We start from the raw sequence: 18,831 nt of genomic DNA on the forward strand, positions 1-18,831 counted from the left end.
TCGAATGCTGAACCTAAAGTCTTCACAGATGATAAAAGGTTGACCTTCACTTTAAGCAATTGGCTATGTATGGCTATAGATTATATTCTCTGATTCCAACCAACTATATGGCCTATAAATAACCTTGAATACCTTCTATACAGGACAAGTATCTTCTTTTCATTCCTATCAATTGTACCAGCATATAATAACGTATAATAATTCAGCGACATAGAGGACGCACAGCACAAAGCCTATATTATTGCACATAACGGAGAGTCCATTCAGTTTTCTCCTTCAGTTTCTTCTTCCTTCATAGACTTGTAATTTTTTTGTAAGCTCATCTAGTGCACTGAGGTTAAGGGAGAATATACACAGGGCCATGTACAGAACTGTATATATAGAGGAAGGGGCCCTATGTGAGCAAGCAGAGTGGGCCCCCTTCTATCCTATCACATTTATCCCCATGACTACTTCAGCACCCTTTCCACAACCAGGGGAGTAGCTATGGAGGGTGCAGAGACAGTAGTTGCATTGGGACCTGGTGCCTAAGGGTCCCAAAGGCATGACTAATATACCTGACACAATGTAGATGGAGAGCCCTGTTACATATTAAGAATTAGTATCCAGGAGTTTTAACCGATCTTCATATTCTCTACTAAAGTGTACCAAAACTTTTTTTTTTTCCATAGATATATAGAGCGGATGAAGGTAATAAAATTTGCAATATACTTTATTATAGAAAAGTACTTGTTACTTTATTTATTTATCCCCTTTTGCCACTGATCAAATCTATACAATAGACGTCTATGGAGAGGTGGGAGGAGGAAGAAGAGATCCCCGAAACAGAGGGTGATCTGCACTATAGAGAGACAGTTCTCTTTCACAACACAACTGGGTTATCAGGAATTTCTAGCCAGCCTGCCCCTGACAGAAATGTTGTAGCCGGCCTCATATCTCTACCTCACCTTCTCCTCTTCCCTCTCCTATCCATAGACTTCTTTGTAAACTGACACTGCTTGTGTACAGAATGAAATCATTCAGATAAGAAGAAGAGACAGGAGTAATGCTTAAAGCATTTTTTTTTTAATAAAGTATATTGGTCGGTGTGTTGCCTTCACCTGCAATAAAGACTGATAAAAAATGAAATACAAGTTTATTTACTCTTTAAAACATATAGACATCATTGAATAGGGACCCCACTGGGACCCCCTTTATGAGCCAGAACATAGAATGTAGCCCTGTAGAAGCATCTCCAGTTTTAGTGGGCTCATTTGTATGGTCACCATGTAATTCTACAATTGTCTGGCAGTCTATAGCTTTCCCAACAAAATTAACTCTTTGTAAAAGGTCATAGAAGTGGGAAAGGGGTAAATTGGATGATCGCTTGTTCTTGTACCGTGTTAGCCAGTGGGTAGGAAATATAAAAAAAAACAAAAAAAACTTGATAGTCTTCAGTAGTTGATACCTTTTTAATGGCTAACTAATAATGATGACAAATTACAACATTTCGGAACTCTCGGCTCCTTTCTCAAGTAATTTTAAAGGGGCTCTATCAGCAAAATCATGCTAATAGAGCCCCACATATGCGTGAATAGCCTTTAAAAAGGCTATTCAGGCACCGTAAATCTTATATTAACCCCCGGTCCCGTTTTTAAATAAAAGGATAAAAACATATATGCAAAACTTACTTGAACGTGCTCCCTGGGCGGGGGTGCACGGTGCGACGTCATCTTCGGGCACGCCTGCCTCTTCTGTCTCCTTGGAGTAACGCCCTCTTCTCCGTGTCTTCTTCCGGCTTCTTCTTGTGAAATACCGCGCCTGCGTAGTAGCGCTTCCTCCGAATCGCTACTGCGCAGGCTCACTTGCCATTTCACTTAATGGCAGTTCGCGATTGTACTGCGCATGCGCAGTACTGTCGCATACGTCTACGGGGACTGAGCCTGCGCAGTAGCGATTTGGAGGGAAGCGCTACTACACAGGCACGGGATTTCACGAGAAGAAGCCGGAAGAAGACACGGAACCAGAGGGTGTAACTACAAGAAGACAGAAGAGTCAGGTGTGCCCGAAGATGACGTCGCACCGTGCTCCCCCGCCCAGGGAGCACGTTCAAGTAAGTTTTGCATATATGTTTTTATCCTTTTATTTTAAAAACGGGACCGGGGGTTAATATAAGATTTACGGTGCCTGAATAGTCTTTTTAAAGGCTATTCACGCATATGTGGGGCTCTATTAGCATGATTTTGCTGATAGAGCCCCTTTAAAAACCATTTCTGAAGGATGCATATTTATGTACAAAAGGACACATAGGGATAGAACTCTAGGAGGGAGGGGGAAAGAGGGTTATTAGTAATTGGTAGAAATAATGTAAGAACATATCAGTTCTCAGGGTCTCAGGTCAGTGATTTCTGTAAGATGCCATAAAACCATGTGACAGATTTAGCCCCTTCTCCAGTGTTTGAAGCAGGGTCATAAGTTTATACTCATAAATCCGTCGCTCTTTCTTTGATTTAAAAGTCCCTCTTAAAACCAAAATTTTCACGTGGTTTCATGGCATCTTACAGAAATCACTGACCTGAGACCATGAGAACTGATAAGAACCTGGAATTGTTTACATTGTTCTTACATTGTTTCTATCAATTACTAATAACCCTCTTCCCCCCCTTCCTCCTAGAATTCTATTCCTATGTGTCCTGTTGTACATAAATATTCATCCTTCAGAAATGGTTTTTAAATTTACTTGAGAAAGGAGCCTAGAGGTCCAAAACGTTGTAATCTGTCATCATTATGAGTTAGCCATTAAAAAGGTATCAACTACTGAAGACTATCAAGTTTTTTTGATTTTTTTAATATTTCCTATGCCTGAGCATAAACTTTCCCAAGGCCTTTCCGACCTCCACCAATCCCTAGAACATAAAGGTCACAGACCTAGCTAAACGAGTGGCCTCCTGGAACAGATTGTACCTGTTCATGTGAAATCTCTATATCTATCAGTGATGGGTTGTATACCTGGACTTTTCTTATCATCTGTACTCATTTTCTTTGAAGAACAGCTCTCATGCGCCTTATAAAGGATATGTTTTGTAGTCAAAGACTCAATGTAAGTGTTGACTTTGCCTTGAAAGGCGACCAGACTTTCACATTTGCAGGGATCTTCTATCTGAACAAGACGTCTGGCCTCCTCTGTAACAACAGAACAATACAACATTAATATGGTCAATGACATTGGGGTCCTGGGTGTCAGGCCTGCATTGATCTAAGGATAGGTCATCAATAAACAAAGCGCAGAAAGTCCCAGGAAAACCCCTTCAAGAAACCAGGATATATGTAAGAAGATGTGTTCAATGAGAAGCGAACACCATGTAAAATATTATGTTATGACATAGACAGGGACTTGATGATCAGAACATGGAGGTCCTACATCTTAGCGTCCTTCTTAGTGCTTATGAAATACATTGAAGAGCCGGAGTCTTACGTGAGCAGGTCTTCTTGTCTGGGTTGAGTGAGTAGCCGTCACGACACTTGCATTGATAAGACGTAGCGTATGCCACGCAGATATGTTCACAGTCATGTCTTCCTAGTGCACATACATCAATACCTGTCACAAAGAGACAGAATCATGTAAACATGTATCGGATGTCGAAACCTGAACATTCATAGCTAATGCCATTTAACCCCAGAAATCCAACTCCTTCCAAGTCACAGTTACAGGAAGAAGAGCTATGAAGTTTTTGTGGTTGGGTCCCCACACCACAAGTAGTGTATGTTTTACGCTAGGTTCACACCTGGTATCCCTCCGCTGCCAATTAAAACGGTTTCGCAGCACAAAACTAAATATCAAGGGACCGGGTCCCTCAAGACCTGATATTGAAGGCCTGTCCTTAGTGTAGATTATCAATATTGGAGACAGCTCCATCCCTTGCTTTGCTATAAAAGCTCAGGTTCAATTCACACAGTGCCAGGCAGTGTCGTAACTAGGAATGGCGGGGCCCTGTGGCAAACTTTTGACATCTCCCCCCCCCCCCGACCGACGCCGAAGACTTCGACCGACCCCCTCCTCTGCATTCCTATGTGCTCTATTATGTCCCTCAGTGGCCAATGCACACAGTATTATGTCCCTTAGTGGCCCCTGCACACACTATTATGCCCCATAGTGGCCCCTGCACACAGTATTATGTCCCTTAGTGGCCCTTGCACACACTATTATGCCCCATAGTGGCCCCTGCACACAGTATTATGTCCCTTAGTGGCCCTTGCACACACTATTATGCCCCATAGTGGCCCCTGCACACAGTATTATGTCCTTCAGTGGCCCCTGCACACAGTATTATGTCCCTTAGTGTCCCCTGCACACAGTATAATGTCTCATAGTGGCCCCTGCACACAGTATTATGTCCCTTAGTGGCCCCTGCACACAGTATTATGTCCCATAGTGGCCCCTGTACACAGTATTATGTCCCTTAGTGTCCCCTGCACACAGTATAATGTCCCATAGTGGCCCCTGCACACAGTATTATGTCCCTTAGTGGCCCCTGCACACAGTATTGTACCCCATAGTGGCCCCTGCACACAGTATAATGTCCCACTGTGGACACCCATAAACGATTATTATACTCTGCGGTCTTTTCAGACCCCAGAATATAGTAATCGGAGACCCGGGGGAATAAAAACATAAAAAACCACTGTTGCTTACCTGTCCCCCGGCGTCTCCGCTGTCGGCCTCCACTGTCGTCCTTCTTTAATGACGTCGGATGTCAGATGACTCGGGACACAGGCCGGGTTCATGTGACGTCAGAGACGTCAGACAACTAGGCCTCAGGCCTGCCCGGATCGTGGAGAGGTAAGTAACAGTGTTTTTATGTTTCTTACCTCTCCCGGGCCGCCGATCATTATACTCGGGGGTCTGAAAAGACGGTGGAAACCCATTTTGTTTTTGTTTTTTTTACAGAATGGCGGTAGAGTTTTCCTCTGAGGATTTTCTGCTTCTATTATACCTATATGGAAAACGCCAGAGTTTCCATAGGTATAATTGGCATGCTGCGATTTACAAAAACGCAACGTTTTTTTAAACTTCCGCATTTCTGCTGCAAATTTTATTTCTGCAATGAGTGGATGGGATTAGCCCGAATCCCATCCACTTTACAGGTAATGTAAAATGCTGCGTTTTTTGCAACATTGGGCCCCAACCTCAAAGTGGGAAAACTTCCCTAGAATGAAATTCATGTAGACAAAGCATGATCCTTACGTGAGCAAGTCTTCTTGTCTGGGTTCAATATGTAGCCGTCACGACACTTGCACTGATAGGAAGTAGCGGTGGCCGCACAGATATGTTCACAATCGTGTCTTCCCGGAGCACAAAAATCAATCCCTAAAGAACATGAAATATGGAAGAGTTCAGTATATCTGTGTCTGTTGGATGTGGGACTTTGGAGACGGAAAACCAATCCACTCACTCTGACTCCTCTGTTTTTTCACTGCACAACTCTGACTCCAATTCTGTCAGAAATGGTTGACAGACATGGTCAGACAGACACAGCAAAGTTCCTCTAATTAATTAAAAAGCCCATGATTGAATTCCTATAAAAGTAAATATGTGACAAACTATCCATCTGCTTATTTATATAATACCAATTATACAGGGTGGGCCATAAGTATGGATACACGCAGGATGGGCCATAAGTATGGATACACGCAGGATGGGCCATAAGTATAGATATACCCAGAGTGGGCCATAAGTATGGATACACACAGGATGGGCCATAAGTATGGATACACCCAGAGTGGGCCATAAGTATGGATACACCCAGGGTGGGCCATAAGTATGGATACACCCAGAGTGGGCCATAAGTATGGATACACACCGAGTGGGCCATAAGTATGTATATACCCAGGGTGGGCCATAAGTGTGGATACACGCAGGGTGGACCATAAGTATGGATACACCCAGGGTGGGCCATAAGTATGGATACACCCAGAGTGAGCCATAAGTATGGATACACCCAGAGTGGGCCATAAATATGGATATACCCAGAGTGGGCCATAAGTATGGATACACCCAGAGTGGGCCATAAATATGGATATACCCAGAGTGGGCCATAAGTATGGATACACCCAGGGTGGGCCATAAGTATGGATACACCCAGAGTGGGCCATAAGAATGGATACACACCGAGTGGGCCATAAGTATGTATATACCCAGGGTGGGCCATAAGTGTGGATACACGCAGGGTGGACCATAAGTATGGATACACCCAGGGTGGGCCATAAGTATGGATACACCCAGAGTGAGCCATAAGTATGGATACACCCAGAGTGGGCCATAAATATGGATATACCCAGAGTGGGCCATAAGTATGGATACACCCAGAGTGGGCCATAAATATGGATATACCCAGAGTGGGCCATAAGTATGGATACACCCAGGGTGGGCCATAAGTATGGATACACCCAGAGTGGGCCATAAGTATGGACATACCCAGAGTGGGCCATAAGTATGGATATACCCAGCATGGGCCATAAATATGGATACACCCAGAGTGGGCCATAAGTATGGATACACCCAGAGTGGGCCATAAGTATGGATACACCCAGATAAAATGGAAGTGGTTGCTGATATTACTACTATTATTAAGTTTCAAAAAAATGGCTGATATATATCGTAGAAGCAGACCATGCAATTTTGCTGGTTTGACTGACCATCTAATGTGTATGTAGCCCAACAGCAGATGTTGAGGAGGTAAGAAAAGGATCAAGTTTCCCTTTTATGATGGGAAAAACACTCAAAGCATGGGCTGTACACAAGAATGTAGTGCTGTTGTGGGTTCAAGTCCGGGGAATCTGCTGCCCAAGAGAGTACGGTAAACTCATCCTGGTGCTCCTCGACCCACGCACGTACACTGTGAGCTTTATGACACGTTGCATTGTCCTGCTGGTAGATGCCATCATCCTGAGGAACAACATTTCGCATGTAGGGGTGAACATGGTCCGCAAGGATAGATGCATACTTGTATTGATCCATCGTGCCTTCCATAATGATGAGTGCACCCAGATGGCTGATGACACGAGCCTTCTGCGACTGGTTATTTACATTCACGTCAAAAGTAGGCGGTGGTCACATTAATATGACTGGACTGTGTATATTAAACATCTAATCTGTGCTGAGACTAGTACTGGGAGGGGGCAACACGGTGGCTCAGTGGTTAGCACTGCAGCCTTGCAGCCCAGGAATCCTGGCTTCGAATCCCACCAGGAACACCATCTGCAAGGAGTTTGTATGTTCTCCCCGTGTTTGCGTGGATTTCCTCCCATTCTACAAAGACTTACTGATAAGAAAAAAAAATGTAAATTGTGATCCCTATATGGGACTCACAATCTACATAGAACAAAAAAAAACTAACTAGTACTGGGATAGTCTAGGTCCTAGAACAGTAATGGGGTCTACATCTGCGCCGATCAGGTCAAACACTACCTACCCCTCGTCTACTCCCACCTGCATCATACTGTATATATGGTGAAGTGGGTGTAGACAAGACAAGGAGGAGATAGTGTTTGACTTGATTGGCACTGTTGTAGACCCCATTACTGTTCCAGGATCTAGACTATCCCAATGTTTTAGGTAGGTATAGAAAAAATGCTGCAAAGTAAAAATGCTTTCAGAAATAGAAGGGTTAATAGTTTATTTTTGTCAATTAACAAAATGAAATAAATTAAGAAAAAGATAAATATATCCCATCAATATTTGGTGTGATCTTTGCCCTTTAGATCAGAAGTCCTGGAAGTGATGATATTGCCCCCGCAGAGCCCTGATCTCAATATCATCCAGTCTGTCTGGGATGACATGAAGAGACAGAAGGATTGGAGCAAGCCTACATCCACAGAAGATCTGTGCTTAGTTCTCCAAGATGGCGGGCGAACAACCTCCCTGCCAAGTTCCTTCAAAGACTGTCTGTAAGTACGGAGAAGAACTGATGGAAGGCAAAGGGCAAAGGTCACACCAAATATTAATGGGTTTTAGATTTATTTTTTCTTCATTCACTTCATTGTGTTAATGGACAAAAATAAACTATTAACACTTACATTTTTGAAAGACTTTGAGAAGACCTCCTCCTTACCCAGACCAGATTTTCTGTGATGGATTTTTAGTGTTCCATACTAGCCATTCTTTGAGAAAACAATCCCTCGAGAAGACAACAATGTTGGGTGGTCGTCGTCAATAGGGATTGTTATACATATCTATATATCTGACGTGCTTCATTGCTTCCACCTCTCTGTACCAATATGGATTTCCCAAGATTGCCTTCTTGTGGATACATCATCAGCATGAAAAATCCATTTGGGACCAGAAAATCCCTTTAACTTAGACATAGCTTCCCCTCCAAACTGTCTTCCATGCAAAGAACCAAAGCAGGAAAGATAACTTACCACAAAGTGACTCCTTAAACTTTGAGGTGAGCTTTTCAATGACTCCATAGGTTTCCACGTAGAAGACATGATCATCCAAGGGTTCGCTGGCCATCAGCTTCAGAGACTGCATATCTGCCCTATCTACTCCCACCGCGTAGATCTCTATACCAGAGGCCCGTGCCTGCGCAGCTACGTCTTGGACCCTATCTTGGGGCCTGCCGTCTGTCACAATGATTGCTACTTTAGGTATCTTGAAGGTGACAGGGCGAGCTCCTGATTCCACAGTGAAGGCTTCATCCAGGGCTGTCTGTATAGCTAGTCCAGTCATGGTGCCAGTGGACAGAGGATTGATCAAGGAGATGGCTTTCTTCATTGCAGCTTTATCAAAGTAAGTCTTCAAGAAGAATTCGGTCTTCACCGTGCTGGCGTAGTTTACCACAGCTACACGAGTTCCGCGTTCACCGATATCCAGAGTATCTATCATGTCGGAAAGGAAGATCTTGACTTTCTCAAACTCCTGAGGACGGACACTGCGGGAACTGTCGATGATGAACACCAAATCCATGGGCCGACTCTTGCAGGCATTGTCTGTAGGGATAGAAGTCCACAAATGCATGTCAGATGGAGACACTTTTATAGACAGATTTAGTCCTAATGATATAGTCCTAAAGTTCTATCAGACGTGCGAAAAGTGCGCCAAATGTATCACCATGGTAATAAACGAGTTCCTTCAAAAACTGGTGTACCAAGAAGAACAGATGATAGGCAAAGGGCAAAGGTCAGACCAAATATTGATGGGATTTACACTTCATAACTATTAACCCTTCTATTTCTGAAAACATTCTTAGGGCCCCTTTACATGGCGTAAGCACGCCGCTCCTTTAGACACATATAGATGTGTCCGAGCGCGGCGCTTCAAAACAGAGACCATTGATTTCAATGGGAAGCGTGTGTATATACTCATATACAGCGCATATACTCGCGCTTCCCATTGCAATCAATGGGCTCTGTTTTGAAGCGCCGCGCTCGGACAGGTGTATATGTGTCTAAATGAGCGGTGCGCTTACGCCGTGTGAAGGGGCCCTTACTTTGCAGAATTTTTCCACACCTGCTTGAACTTTGCACAGTATTGTATATGATAAATTTAATGCAAAGGGAACGTTCTTCCTCTTTAGGGCACTTGACAGCTTTATTTTGACATCATCAATAAACTTGACACATTTTATGACTTCTCCCATCCATGTCCCTATTTCTGGACACTTTTTAGTGCATTTTGCTCGGCCTCTTCCTGTATGTTCTTCCGGCGCTAGCGGTCAAACTTCTAGGCCTCGGACAGAGCCGACTGCGCACGCCTGCGGCCACAAGAAAAATGGGCGCTTACACAGTAAGTAAGCGGCCATTTTCTTGTGGCCTGAAGAAGATGGAGACGACGCTGGAAATTTCTCTCGCAGCATTGGGGATGCCCCCAGTGCTGTTCGAGTGCTGCCGCTTACTTACTGTGTATATAGTCCTATAAACACCAGTGTGGCTTGTTTGTGCTCACTGGCCCAGGGGCAGGTGCCCCACCAGACCCTTCTAAACTTTACACTAATGTATTGATAAAAGCATAAGGGAATGGCCACAAAACCGCAGATTCAGAGCATTAGATAATGTTGGGAGATCACTGTCACTCATACGTAGCTGGAGCCGGGGCTGGGGACAGGTTCATGAAGCTGGCCGGCAGTGCTCCTGTGCCTCCACATAAGGTGCACATTGGAAGGACCTCTGGGAGCTGCATTATCCACATGGTGTTCCTCGCCGCCCCGCCATCAATCAGGACTGTTTGCCTCCTGAGCTCTATGTAAACATTTGCCCTGTGAAGGAAACTTGGCTATACTGGAGCTGTACTGTCTCTGTTTGCTCAGGCATTAGATACATTCTCATTTACTTGTACTTCTTCTTTTTACCAAGTATCCCGACAGTAAGCTCACGATCATTGCACATATGGCGAATATATACTAACCTGCATGTAGACTGAGAAATAGTACTGGATATCTAATATATTTTTTTTTTTATTATTATTTATTTAGCTTACTTATAAAGCACCATCATATTCCGCAGCACTATACAGACATTGTCAGTCGCTGTCCCATATAGGGCTACATTCCCTATCAGTATGCCTTTGGAGTGTGGGAAGAAACCAGAGCACCCGGAAGAAAACCGTGCAAACATAGATTTAGCCTCTATTTTCCTGTCCTCCTGTCTTCTGTCTCCTGTGCTCTTATTGTCTGCCCCTATTCTTCTGTCTTCTGCCTCTATCCCCCTGTCTTCTGCCCCTGTTCTCCTGTCTTATATCTCTATTCTCATGTCCTCCTCTCTTCTGCCTCTATTCTCCTGTCTTCTACCCCTCTTCTCCTATATTTTGCCTCTGTTCCCGTTTTCTGTCTCTATTCTCTTGTATTCTGTCCCTGTTCTTCCGTATTATGTCTCTATTCTCAATTCTTCCTATCTTCTGCTTCTATTCTCCTATCTTCTGCCTCTATTCTCCAATCTTCTACCCCTCTGCTCCTGTCTTCTGTCTCTATTCTCCTGTATTATGTCTCTATTCTCCTGTCTTCTGTCTCTATTCTCCTGTCTTCTGTCTCTATTCTCCTGTCTTCTGTCTCTATTCTCCTGTCTTCTCTCTCTATTCTCCTGTATTATGTCTCTATTCTCATGTCTTCTGTTTCTATTCTCCTGTATTATGTCTCTATTCTCATGCCTTCCCATCTTCTGCCCTGTTCTCCAGTATTCTCTCTCTCTTCTGTCCTCCTGTCTTCTGCCTGTATTTTCTTGTCTCTTGTTCTCATATCCTCCAGTATTCTTCTTCTCCTGTCCTATCCAAGGACAGCTCTAGGAGCATAAACAGTAAATGTGACAGTAACTTCTTACCAGTGCACTTCCACTTTACGCAGTCAGTACCATTATGGTGGCTTCTATGTAAGGGAGTGAGGAGGAAGGCGATCATATGGGGGCACCTGTCATGGTTAGCACTGGCAGGAACAACTTCTTTTAATTGGTTCTTACTATCACAGATGGGTGAGACTTGACATCATGGCAGGCGCTGTGAAATCTACAACCCTTTGCTGAGGTCCTGATAGGGCCGCTGATGGAGGGTCATGTGTTTATATGTCTCATAACCCCTGGAGGTCTTTACTTGAGCCCCCAGGGGGTCACAACTCATACTTTGGTTAACAACATTGCAAAGAAGTTGTCTAGAGGAGCAAGAACATTTAAGCATTACATGGGCAACTTATTGATTTTAGTAGGAAAACTGGTTCCCCCATAGATTACAGACAATTACTTGGCATCCAAGGGGCAGAACACAAGAAATTATAGGAAGCAAAAAAAACCTTTAAGAATGTCATGGCATGGCAGCCACAACTGGCCTACAGTATTATGTTGCGATCATTGGCAGCCACCCCGCCATAGTATGTACTCTTACAGAACTGGGCTTCCAACTAAGAGTCCTAAAGGTAGCCATGCATTTTCAGTAGCTGTACTGTAGTATTCAGCTGAAATCTATTCCTCCCAAATTCTTCATACATTTCATATACATGGAAGATCAGTCAAATTCTAAAAAAAACACATAAAAAATGCATAACATAGGGGCAACACCGTGGCTCAGTGATTAGCACTGCAGCCTTGCAGCGCTGGAGTCCTGGGTTCGAATTGAGTGTAAACTGCTTCTGGAGCCCTCCCCTTTCTGGAGTTACATATGTTGCCAGTGAGAACTGTGTGATATCCAATTTTTCCCTAAAAAAAGGAAGTAGGGGAATCTTTCTAGCTAAAAATGGCTGTCAAAAAGACAACTCCATGGGTTTGAACTCAATACGGCAAGCATAATCTATGGGGATTTTGGCAACCAATCACAGTGCAGCTTTCATTAGAAACATGGCCGATATTGTCTTCTCAGGAAGTGACATCACGTCCATTGGTCACATGGCCATGCTGCAGCCCAGTCCCAATAATGAGATTAAGTTTTAACCTTGCCATGTGGCCAATGGACACAAGGCCACTTCCTGGGAAGAAGAAATTGGCCATTGTTTCTAATTCTGCACGACCCCTTTAAGAGATGAAAGCTGTGCTAAGTGATTGCTGTTAGCAACAAGGCCAGTTTTAATGGTGACAAATATGGCGCCTTGTTTCTTAAATCATTCTTAATCTTCCTTGTGCTGTAGTAAGATCCTACTTTCCAACTTTTTGCACACCCATCATGCGAAGGGCGTTGAAAAAAAATAAAAATTGTTGGAAGGTCACACATCCTTTTCAGGCACATCTTGCCCCTTTTTATGATGTACTCATGTAATATGCTGGTCAAGCCCATTGTTTGTTACACGACCTGCACATAAAGAGAATATAAGAATATAACCCAGGAGCTTTCTGCTGCTTGGGGAAATTTGCCCACTCTTCTCGGACACCGGGAGATCACTTGTTTTACCAGGGAGCTATTGGCGGTGAATTAAAGCTATACTAAAATGCATAAACACGAACAGCCATGGAGGGGCCGTCCATATACAGAAAGGAGAGTCTGGAGGAAAGCAGGTCCCGATCTTTGCCCGCACTTGTTTTTCCAAGAGGTTCCTTGTTGTTCCAGAAGAGTTGGCAAGTAGGAATAAGATGGTCCTGACTTATTAAGAGGCTCTTACCACCAAGCCCTATCCTAGACATGGGAAACCAATAAGGTGAACCAAAGGCGGCAAGTGTAACCTGCAGCATTTTCTTTTTTCATTTTGCCCCTCCCATTTGTATAGGACATGCCCTCAGTTTACAGCAAACAATACATAATGGATCCCTCCAGTACACCTCAAAGACCCCAGAACAGACATCCTTTCTACAAATCCCTTACCAGAATCCACCTGCCCTCCCTTCCTATAGAAACTAGACCAGCACTTAATGCAAACCACAGGTAAGACCTGCCCCGGGCATACAGGCTCCAGTCCAGACCAGACTCCATCTGCAAACATACCATGAACAGATACTTACCTTACCCCATTCTCCACAGTCCTCTTGGCTCCAAGGCAACAACGTAGAGTTCAGACACAAGCGGTGTTCTTGTGTGGTGGTGCCTGGGAGTGGAGAGAAGTGCAAGAATGGGGAGAGGCGAGTAAGACTAACAGATGTCAGGTATCCGGTGTATTTGAGATCTTCCTGGAAATCTGGAGATCAGTCCCTTTTCTGGGAATCTCCTGGACATTTTGGGAGAGTTTTCAAGTATTTGCAAGTATTTTTTTGCCCGGGACATGGCATGTGCAGGTAGAATCACATGTAGTTAGACATTCTCGACATAAGGGTCCATGATCTTCATATAGGGTGGAACTTAAAGCATAAGCACGTATAGCCACCACAGTCTAAATGGAGGGGTGGCCATGCATATACAGAAAGGACAGTCTGGACAAAAACTGGTAATAAGTTATACATCAGCAGCACTTCCTCAGAGATTTAAGACATATCCTTATGTCTAACAGGTGGTATACACCTATCTGGAGAACAGGGGACCTGAGACCCCCCCACTCCATCAAATGTGTCAGCAGCATCCAGCCAGAAACTGGATCGAGCAGTGGCCATTCATGTGGATAGGACATCCATTTCTGAGCTGGTGATAGCCTTTAAGATCTGCCATAAATATGGTGATATCCCTTTAAGATTTGTCAAGTATTATTCAATACGAATAGTTTTCCTCTGCCCAGACCTCTTTGCCTTTGGTCATTCTGGTATACATGGGTCCATGTGGTTACGGTGGGTTCTTCGGCAAATGATCTCATCATTGACATAATATTCATTCCAAATGCATAAAAAAGTGAAATATACACATGACATATAAATATATTACTTATATATCTTATATTATATATAGCTGAGCAAAATTTTCACCCAATCCTCTGCCAAAAAAATACAATGGCCGAAACGTTTCACCTATTATTGTCCAAAAATTGCAACTTTAATACAAAGCAAATCAATTCTCCAAATATCACTAAATCTACAGATGACTGTCCCTATTATTGGGAGTCAGTGATGTTCTTACCTGTTGGCCGGTTCACTTGAAGGGTCCTGGTCTCGGGTTTGGTGCGCACATTTGCAGTGTGCGGAGGACTGGCTAATATCCCAGGTCTGGGCACTGGTAAGACGGCGCTGCCATGAACCATTGGAGGGAAGATGTAGCTGCTGTGAATGGGGTAGCCGTACATCCTGTAATGGGTCCCATGAACGCCCACCAGCAAAAAGCCAAATGTATAGAGCACAGCCCTGCTCCATAAGGGATCCATGCTGACAAGCACAGGTTGTGTGCCTGCAAACTGCTACAAGGAGACAGTGTCTGCAGAGGAGATGTCTGCCAGGTGTCTAGTAACCCAGCACTGACCGCTGGAAATCCCACCCACCCATTCCTTCTCAGTTCATGACCACGAGAGAACCCAGCCTGCACCTCTGTATCCTGCCACCTTGTACTCTATAGATGCACAGAATCAACAGTTTTCCAAAAAACTATATAGAAGTTGACACCCACAAAGTGCTGGGTACACTGATCTCTTTTGATATACATTAAAGGAATATTCCATTTAAGATTCATTTCCTATCCTTAGGAAACAGTAGCAATATTAGATCGAGAGGAACCAACTGACAGCACCCCCCATAGGACAAAGCTATAGTACTGTATAAAAGTTTAGGCAGGTGTGGGGGAAAATTCTGCACAGTAAGATTGTTTTCAGAAATAGAAGGGTTAATAGTTTACGTGAATGAAGAAAAGAGAAATGTAAATTCCATCAATATTTGGTGTGACCTTTGCTCTTTGGAGGAGGAGTCCTGGAAGTGATGATCCGGCCCCCGCAGAGCCCTGATCTCATCATTCAGTCTTTTTGGGATTCCATGAGGAGACTGAAAGATTGGAGCAAGCCTACACCCACAGAAGATCTGCACTTAGTTCTCCAAGATGGCGGGAACAACCTCCCTGCCGAGTTCCTTCAAAAATTTCCTGCAAGTACCAAGAAGTAGTGATGGAAGGCAAAGGTCACACCAAATATTGAAGGGATTTCCATTTCTCTTTTCTTCATTATGTTAACTGGCAAAAATAAACTATTAATCATTCAAGTTCTGAAAGCATTCTTAATTGCATTTCCCCCCTGAAAACTACCGACAACTTTTGCACACTACTGTATGTGTAGTACTCGATACAGCCACTACCTAATGCATGGCACTGTGTTTAGTAATGAAGGGGCCACATGTTCCCTGCAAACAGTGAGGGGTCCTTACTAGAGATGAGCGAGTACAATTCGAAACAGCCGTTTTAAATAGCACGCACCCATAAGAATGAATGGAAGCAGCCGGCACGTAGACTTTACTGGCAGTCGGCCGCTTAACTTCCAGTGTGGCTGCGTCCATTCATTCCTATGGGTGCGTGCTATTCCAAACGGGAGTTTCGAATAGTACTCACTTATCTCTAGTCCTTACACCAAGTCTCCTACCTGTATTACCACTTATAGGCTGGAGCCATATATGATGGCCAGCGTTCCCCTTAAAGGTGCTCTCAGTGAAAGCTGGAAAACCGTGTACATAGCTTGTCCTGCTTTCACCTGAGAGGCAGATACAATTGTATCCAGTCTAGACAATGCTCTGTGAGCTAAAGGGGCCTGGTCTCCAGACTGATACAGTGTAGCAAACAACTAGAGAGGTTCTCCAGATGTTACAGGGTTACTACTACAAGCGTCTGCATTCATAGACTACAAACACACGACAAGGAAGTAAAACACAAACTGTATTAGAAAGCAGATTTATTTAGACAGATTTTTAGGAATTGCTGGGATTAAAATATCAATGTCCCATCTTTAGGATATGCCATCACTTCAGATCAGTGAGGGTCTAACATCTGACCCCTCACCATCTGCATGAAGAGACTCTTAATTACTTACCGAGCAGAGCGCCGTACATTGTATAGTGGCTGTATTTGGTACTGCGGTTCAGCCCCATTTATTTGAATGGGACTGAGCAGCAGAAAGGCCATGGCCTGTGAAGTGGAAGAAGTGCACACCAGAGCATCGCTGTCACTTCTATTGGCAGTGATGGTCTCGGATGTTGGGTAGGTCATCAATAATAGAGCAATGGAAAACACATTTAGGCAAAAAGCCCACATTGCTGCATTTTACAGTACCGCTACATGGGGCGTAGAAAAGATGGTTTTTGTGTTGTTGCAGATTTTGATGCAGTTTGTTGAGCCAAAGCTAGGAGTGGATTGAGCATAAGCCAGAAGTGTATGAAGCTTCCTATATATCTCCTACTAGCTGGTAGCCACGACTTCGTCTGCGGTGATTGTAGCAGTGGGTATATACAGGCGCGGGTAAGGTTTTCGTACTGTGTATAAGGTTTGGGATATGAAATGTAACTGTGTATCTTGTTTTTGCTGGTATTCTGAGAATACGTGAGACTTTTGTGATGAATGTAATTTGTATTTCAGCCGCTATACGGTGTTGGTATAAACTGTACATAGTGACTTTGGGACAGAGGTATTTCAAGTGAATATACTTCGATATACGACATTGTATGATTTGTTATTTTCCGCCAGTACATGTAAGGTTTGGGCACAGGATACTCTTGAGCAAGCCACATAAAGTCTGGCCCTGTGCATGACAGTTCAGTAACTCCATGTGCCTCTTATTAATAGCAATTAACCCCATCATGTCCCTCACATTAACATGTGTAAGAGTTACTGATATGTGAGAGACTTGGAGGTAATAATTAAATATCTTCATTACTGAGGTCTTTTATTAGTCCCTCCATATGTCTCACATATTAGTAACCTTTATATGAGGCACACAGGGGTTAATATGATGGACATGATGGGGTTTATTGCTATTAATATGAGGCACACAGGGGTTAATATGAGGGACATGATGGGGTTTATTCCTATTAATGTGAGGCACATGGAGTTACTAACACTAAACTAATAACCCCAAATGCCTGACATTAATCAGAACAGTAATCCTATGCACCTGTGTGTTTTTCAGTTTCACTTTGCTAGCAGCTTCCTCTCCTCCTCTGGGAATCTTTGCAGGATGCAGACCACTATAGCAGGCACAGACCTGAGCGATTAAGCTCCACCCCCTGGGTTTCCTGCACCCCTCTCAAAGGGGAGTGTCCTTATGCCTCAGCTCTAGCAGAGCACTGAAGGGATGCTTGGACTTCATTTAACTCTTACAGGTCCTGTGCTGCTGGTGTGCCAGTGAAATATGGCAGGAGTGCCACTCTTGGCACGTGTGCCAGGGGTTGCTGACCTCTGCTGTAGAGGGTAATATGAATTTTGTGGCTTGCTATGGTCCAAAGTGTGTGAGATTGCAGAGATAGTGATGTGAGTTTGGGTTTTGTGGGGGTCCTGGGAAAAACGTATGTGCGCTATTGTGACGAAAAGTAGCCTATTGCGCAATCGAGTGTAGTGACTATGTTTGTGGAAAATTTCAGCCAAATCGGTGGAGCGTGATTGAGGAACAAACATCCAAACACAAACCCACAAACATCCATTCTTGGCTTTGGAAAAAAAAAAAAAAAAAAAACCTAAACCCACCTCAAAACTTGCAACAAAAAAAAAAGCGGTACTATTCCGTTATCGGGCCAGCAGCAGCGCAGTTCAGCAGCAGCTTTCGGGACAGCAGTTCAGCAGCGGGAATTACAATGACATCCGAGGACTGCTGGCCCGATGCTTGTGCCCAGTAACCAGTACATCGATGACCCCCCTCCCCCATCCTTCTCCTCCTGCCAGTGCTGCCCCCCAGCTCTCCTTACATCTTCCCCGTACCCTCTCCCCGCCACACGACTAGGCCTCACCTCAGCGCTAGTACCGAGACCGAAAGGAAAGACACCGGGGCTCAATCCAGGCCCTGACAAGAAACACGCCGACTATAGGAACGGTGAGCTACAGCGAGCCGGAGGGACAAACTTTCTGCAGCGTCCGGCGGCTATCTAGTAGCATTCATTGCTCAAGATTTACGGTGAGGCCTATTACAGGGAGAGGGTACGGGGCAGATGTAAGAAGAGCTGGGGGGCAGCACTGGAAGGAAGAGGAGGATGAGGGCATCGATCGATGTACTGCCTACTACACACAAGCACGGCCTCTATCATCGGGCCAGCATCGGCTTAGTCATGTGGCGGGGAGAGGGTACGGGGTAGATGTAAGGAGAGCTGGGGGGCAGCACTGGAAGGAGGAGGAGATGGAGGGGGGGTCATTGATGTACTGGCTACTGGGCACAAGCATCGGGCCAGCAGTCCTCGGATGTCATTGTAATTCCCGCTGCTGAACTGAACTGCTGTCCCGAAAGCTGGTGCTGAAATGCGCTGCTGCTGGCCCGATAACGGAATAGTACCAAAAAAGCTGCGTACCCAAAATGTGGTGTCATAGTGGGGATTTCGGCATGAACATATATTATATGAACTTTCTATACTCTTGAG

At 44.4% G+C, this 18,831-nt stretch overlaps 1 protein-coding gene across 1 annotated transcript; it reads right to left on the reverse strand.

Annotated features, from left to right (window-relative positions):
• Positions 1-228: 228 nt before the first annotated feature.
• On the reverse strand, positions 229-14,700 carry MATN3 (matrilin 3). Its single transcript, XM_075266810.1, has 6 exons — positions 14,426-14,700; positions 8,401-8,970; positions 5,225-5,347; positions 3,455-3,577; positions 3,058-3,162; positions 229-326 (listed from the first exon to the last, which is right to left on the reverse strand). Exons 1-6 carry the CDS (start codon positions 14,664-14,666, stop codon positions 277-279), a joined length of 1,212 nt encoding a protein of 403 aa, XP_075122911.1. The 5' UTR covers positions 14,667-14,700; the 3' UTR covers positions 229-276.
• Between the last annotated feature and the right edge of the window lie 4,131 nt (positions 14,701-18,831).

This window comes from Leptodactylus fuscus, chromosome 3, assembly GCF_031893055.1.
Source record: "Leptodactylus fuscus isolate aLepFus1 chromosome 3, aLepFus1.hap2, whole genome shotgun sequence".
In the NCBI taxonomy this organism is placed as follows: Eukaryota; Metazoa; Chordata; class Amphibia; order Anura; family Leptodactylidae; genus Leptodactylus; species Leptodactylus fuscus.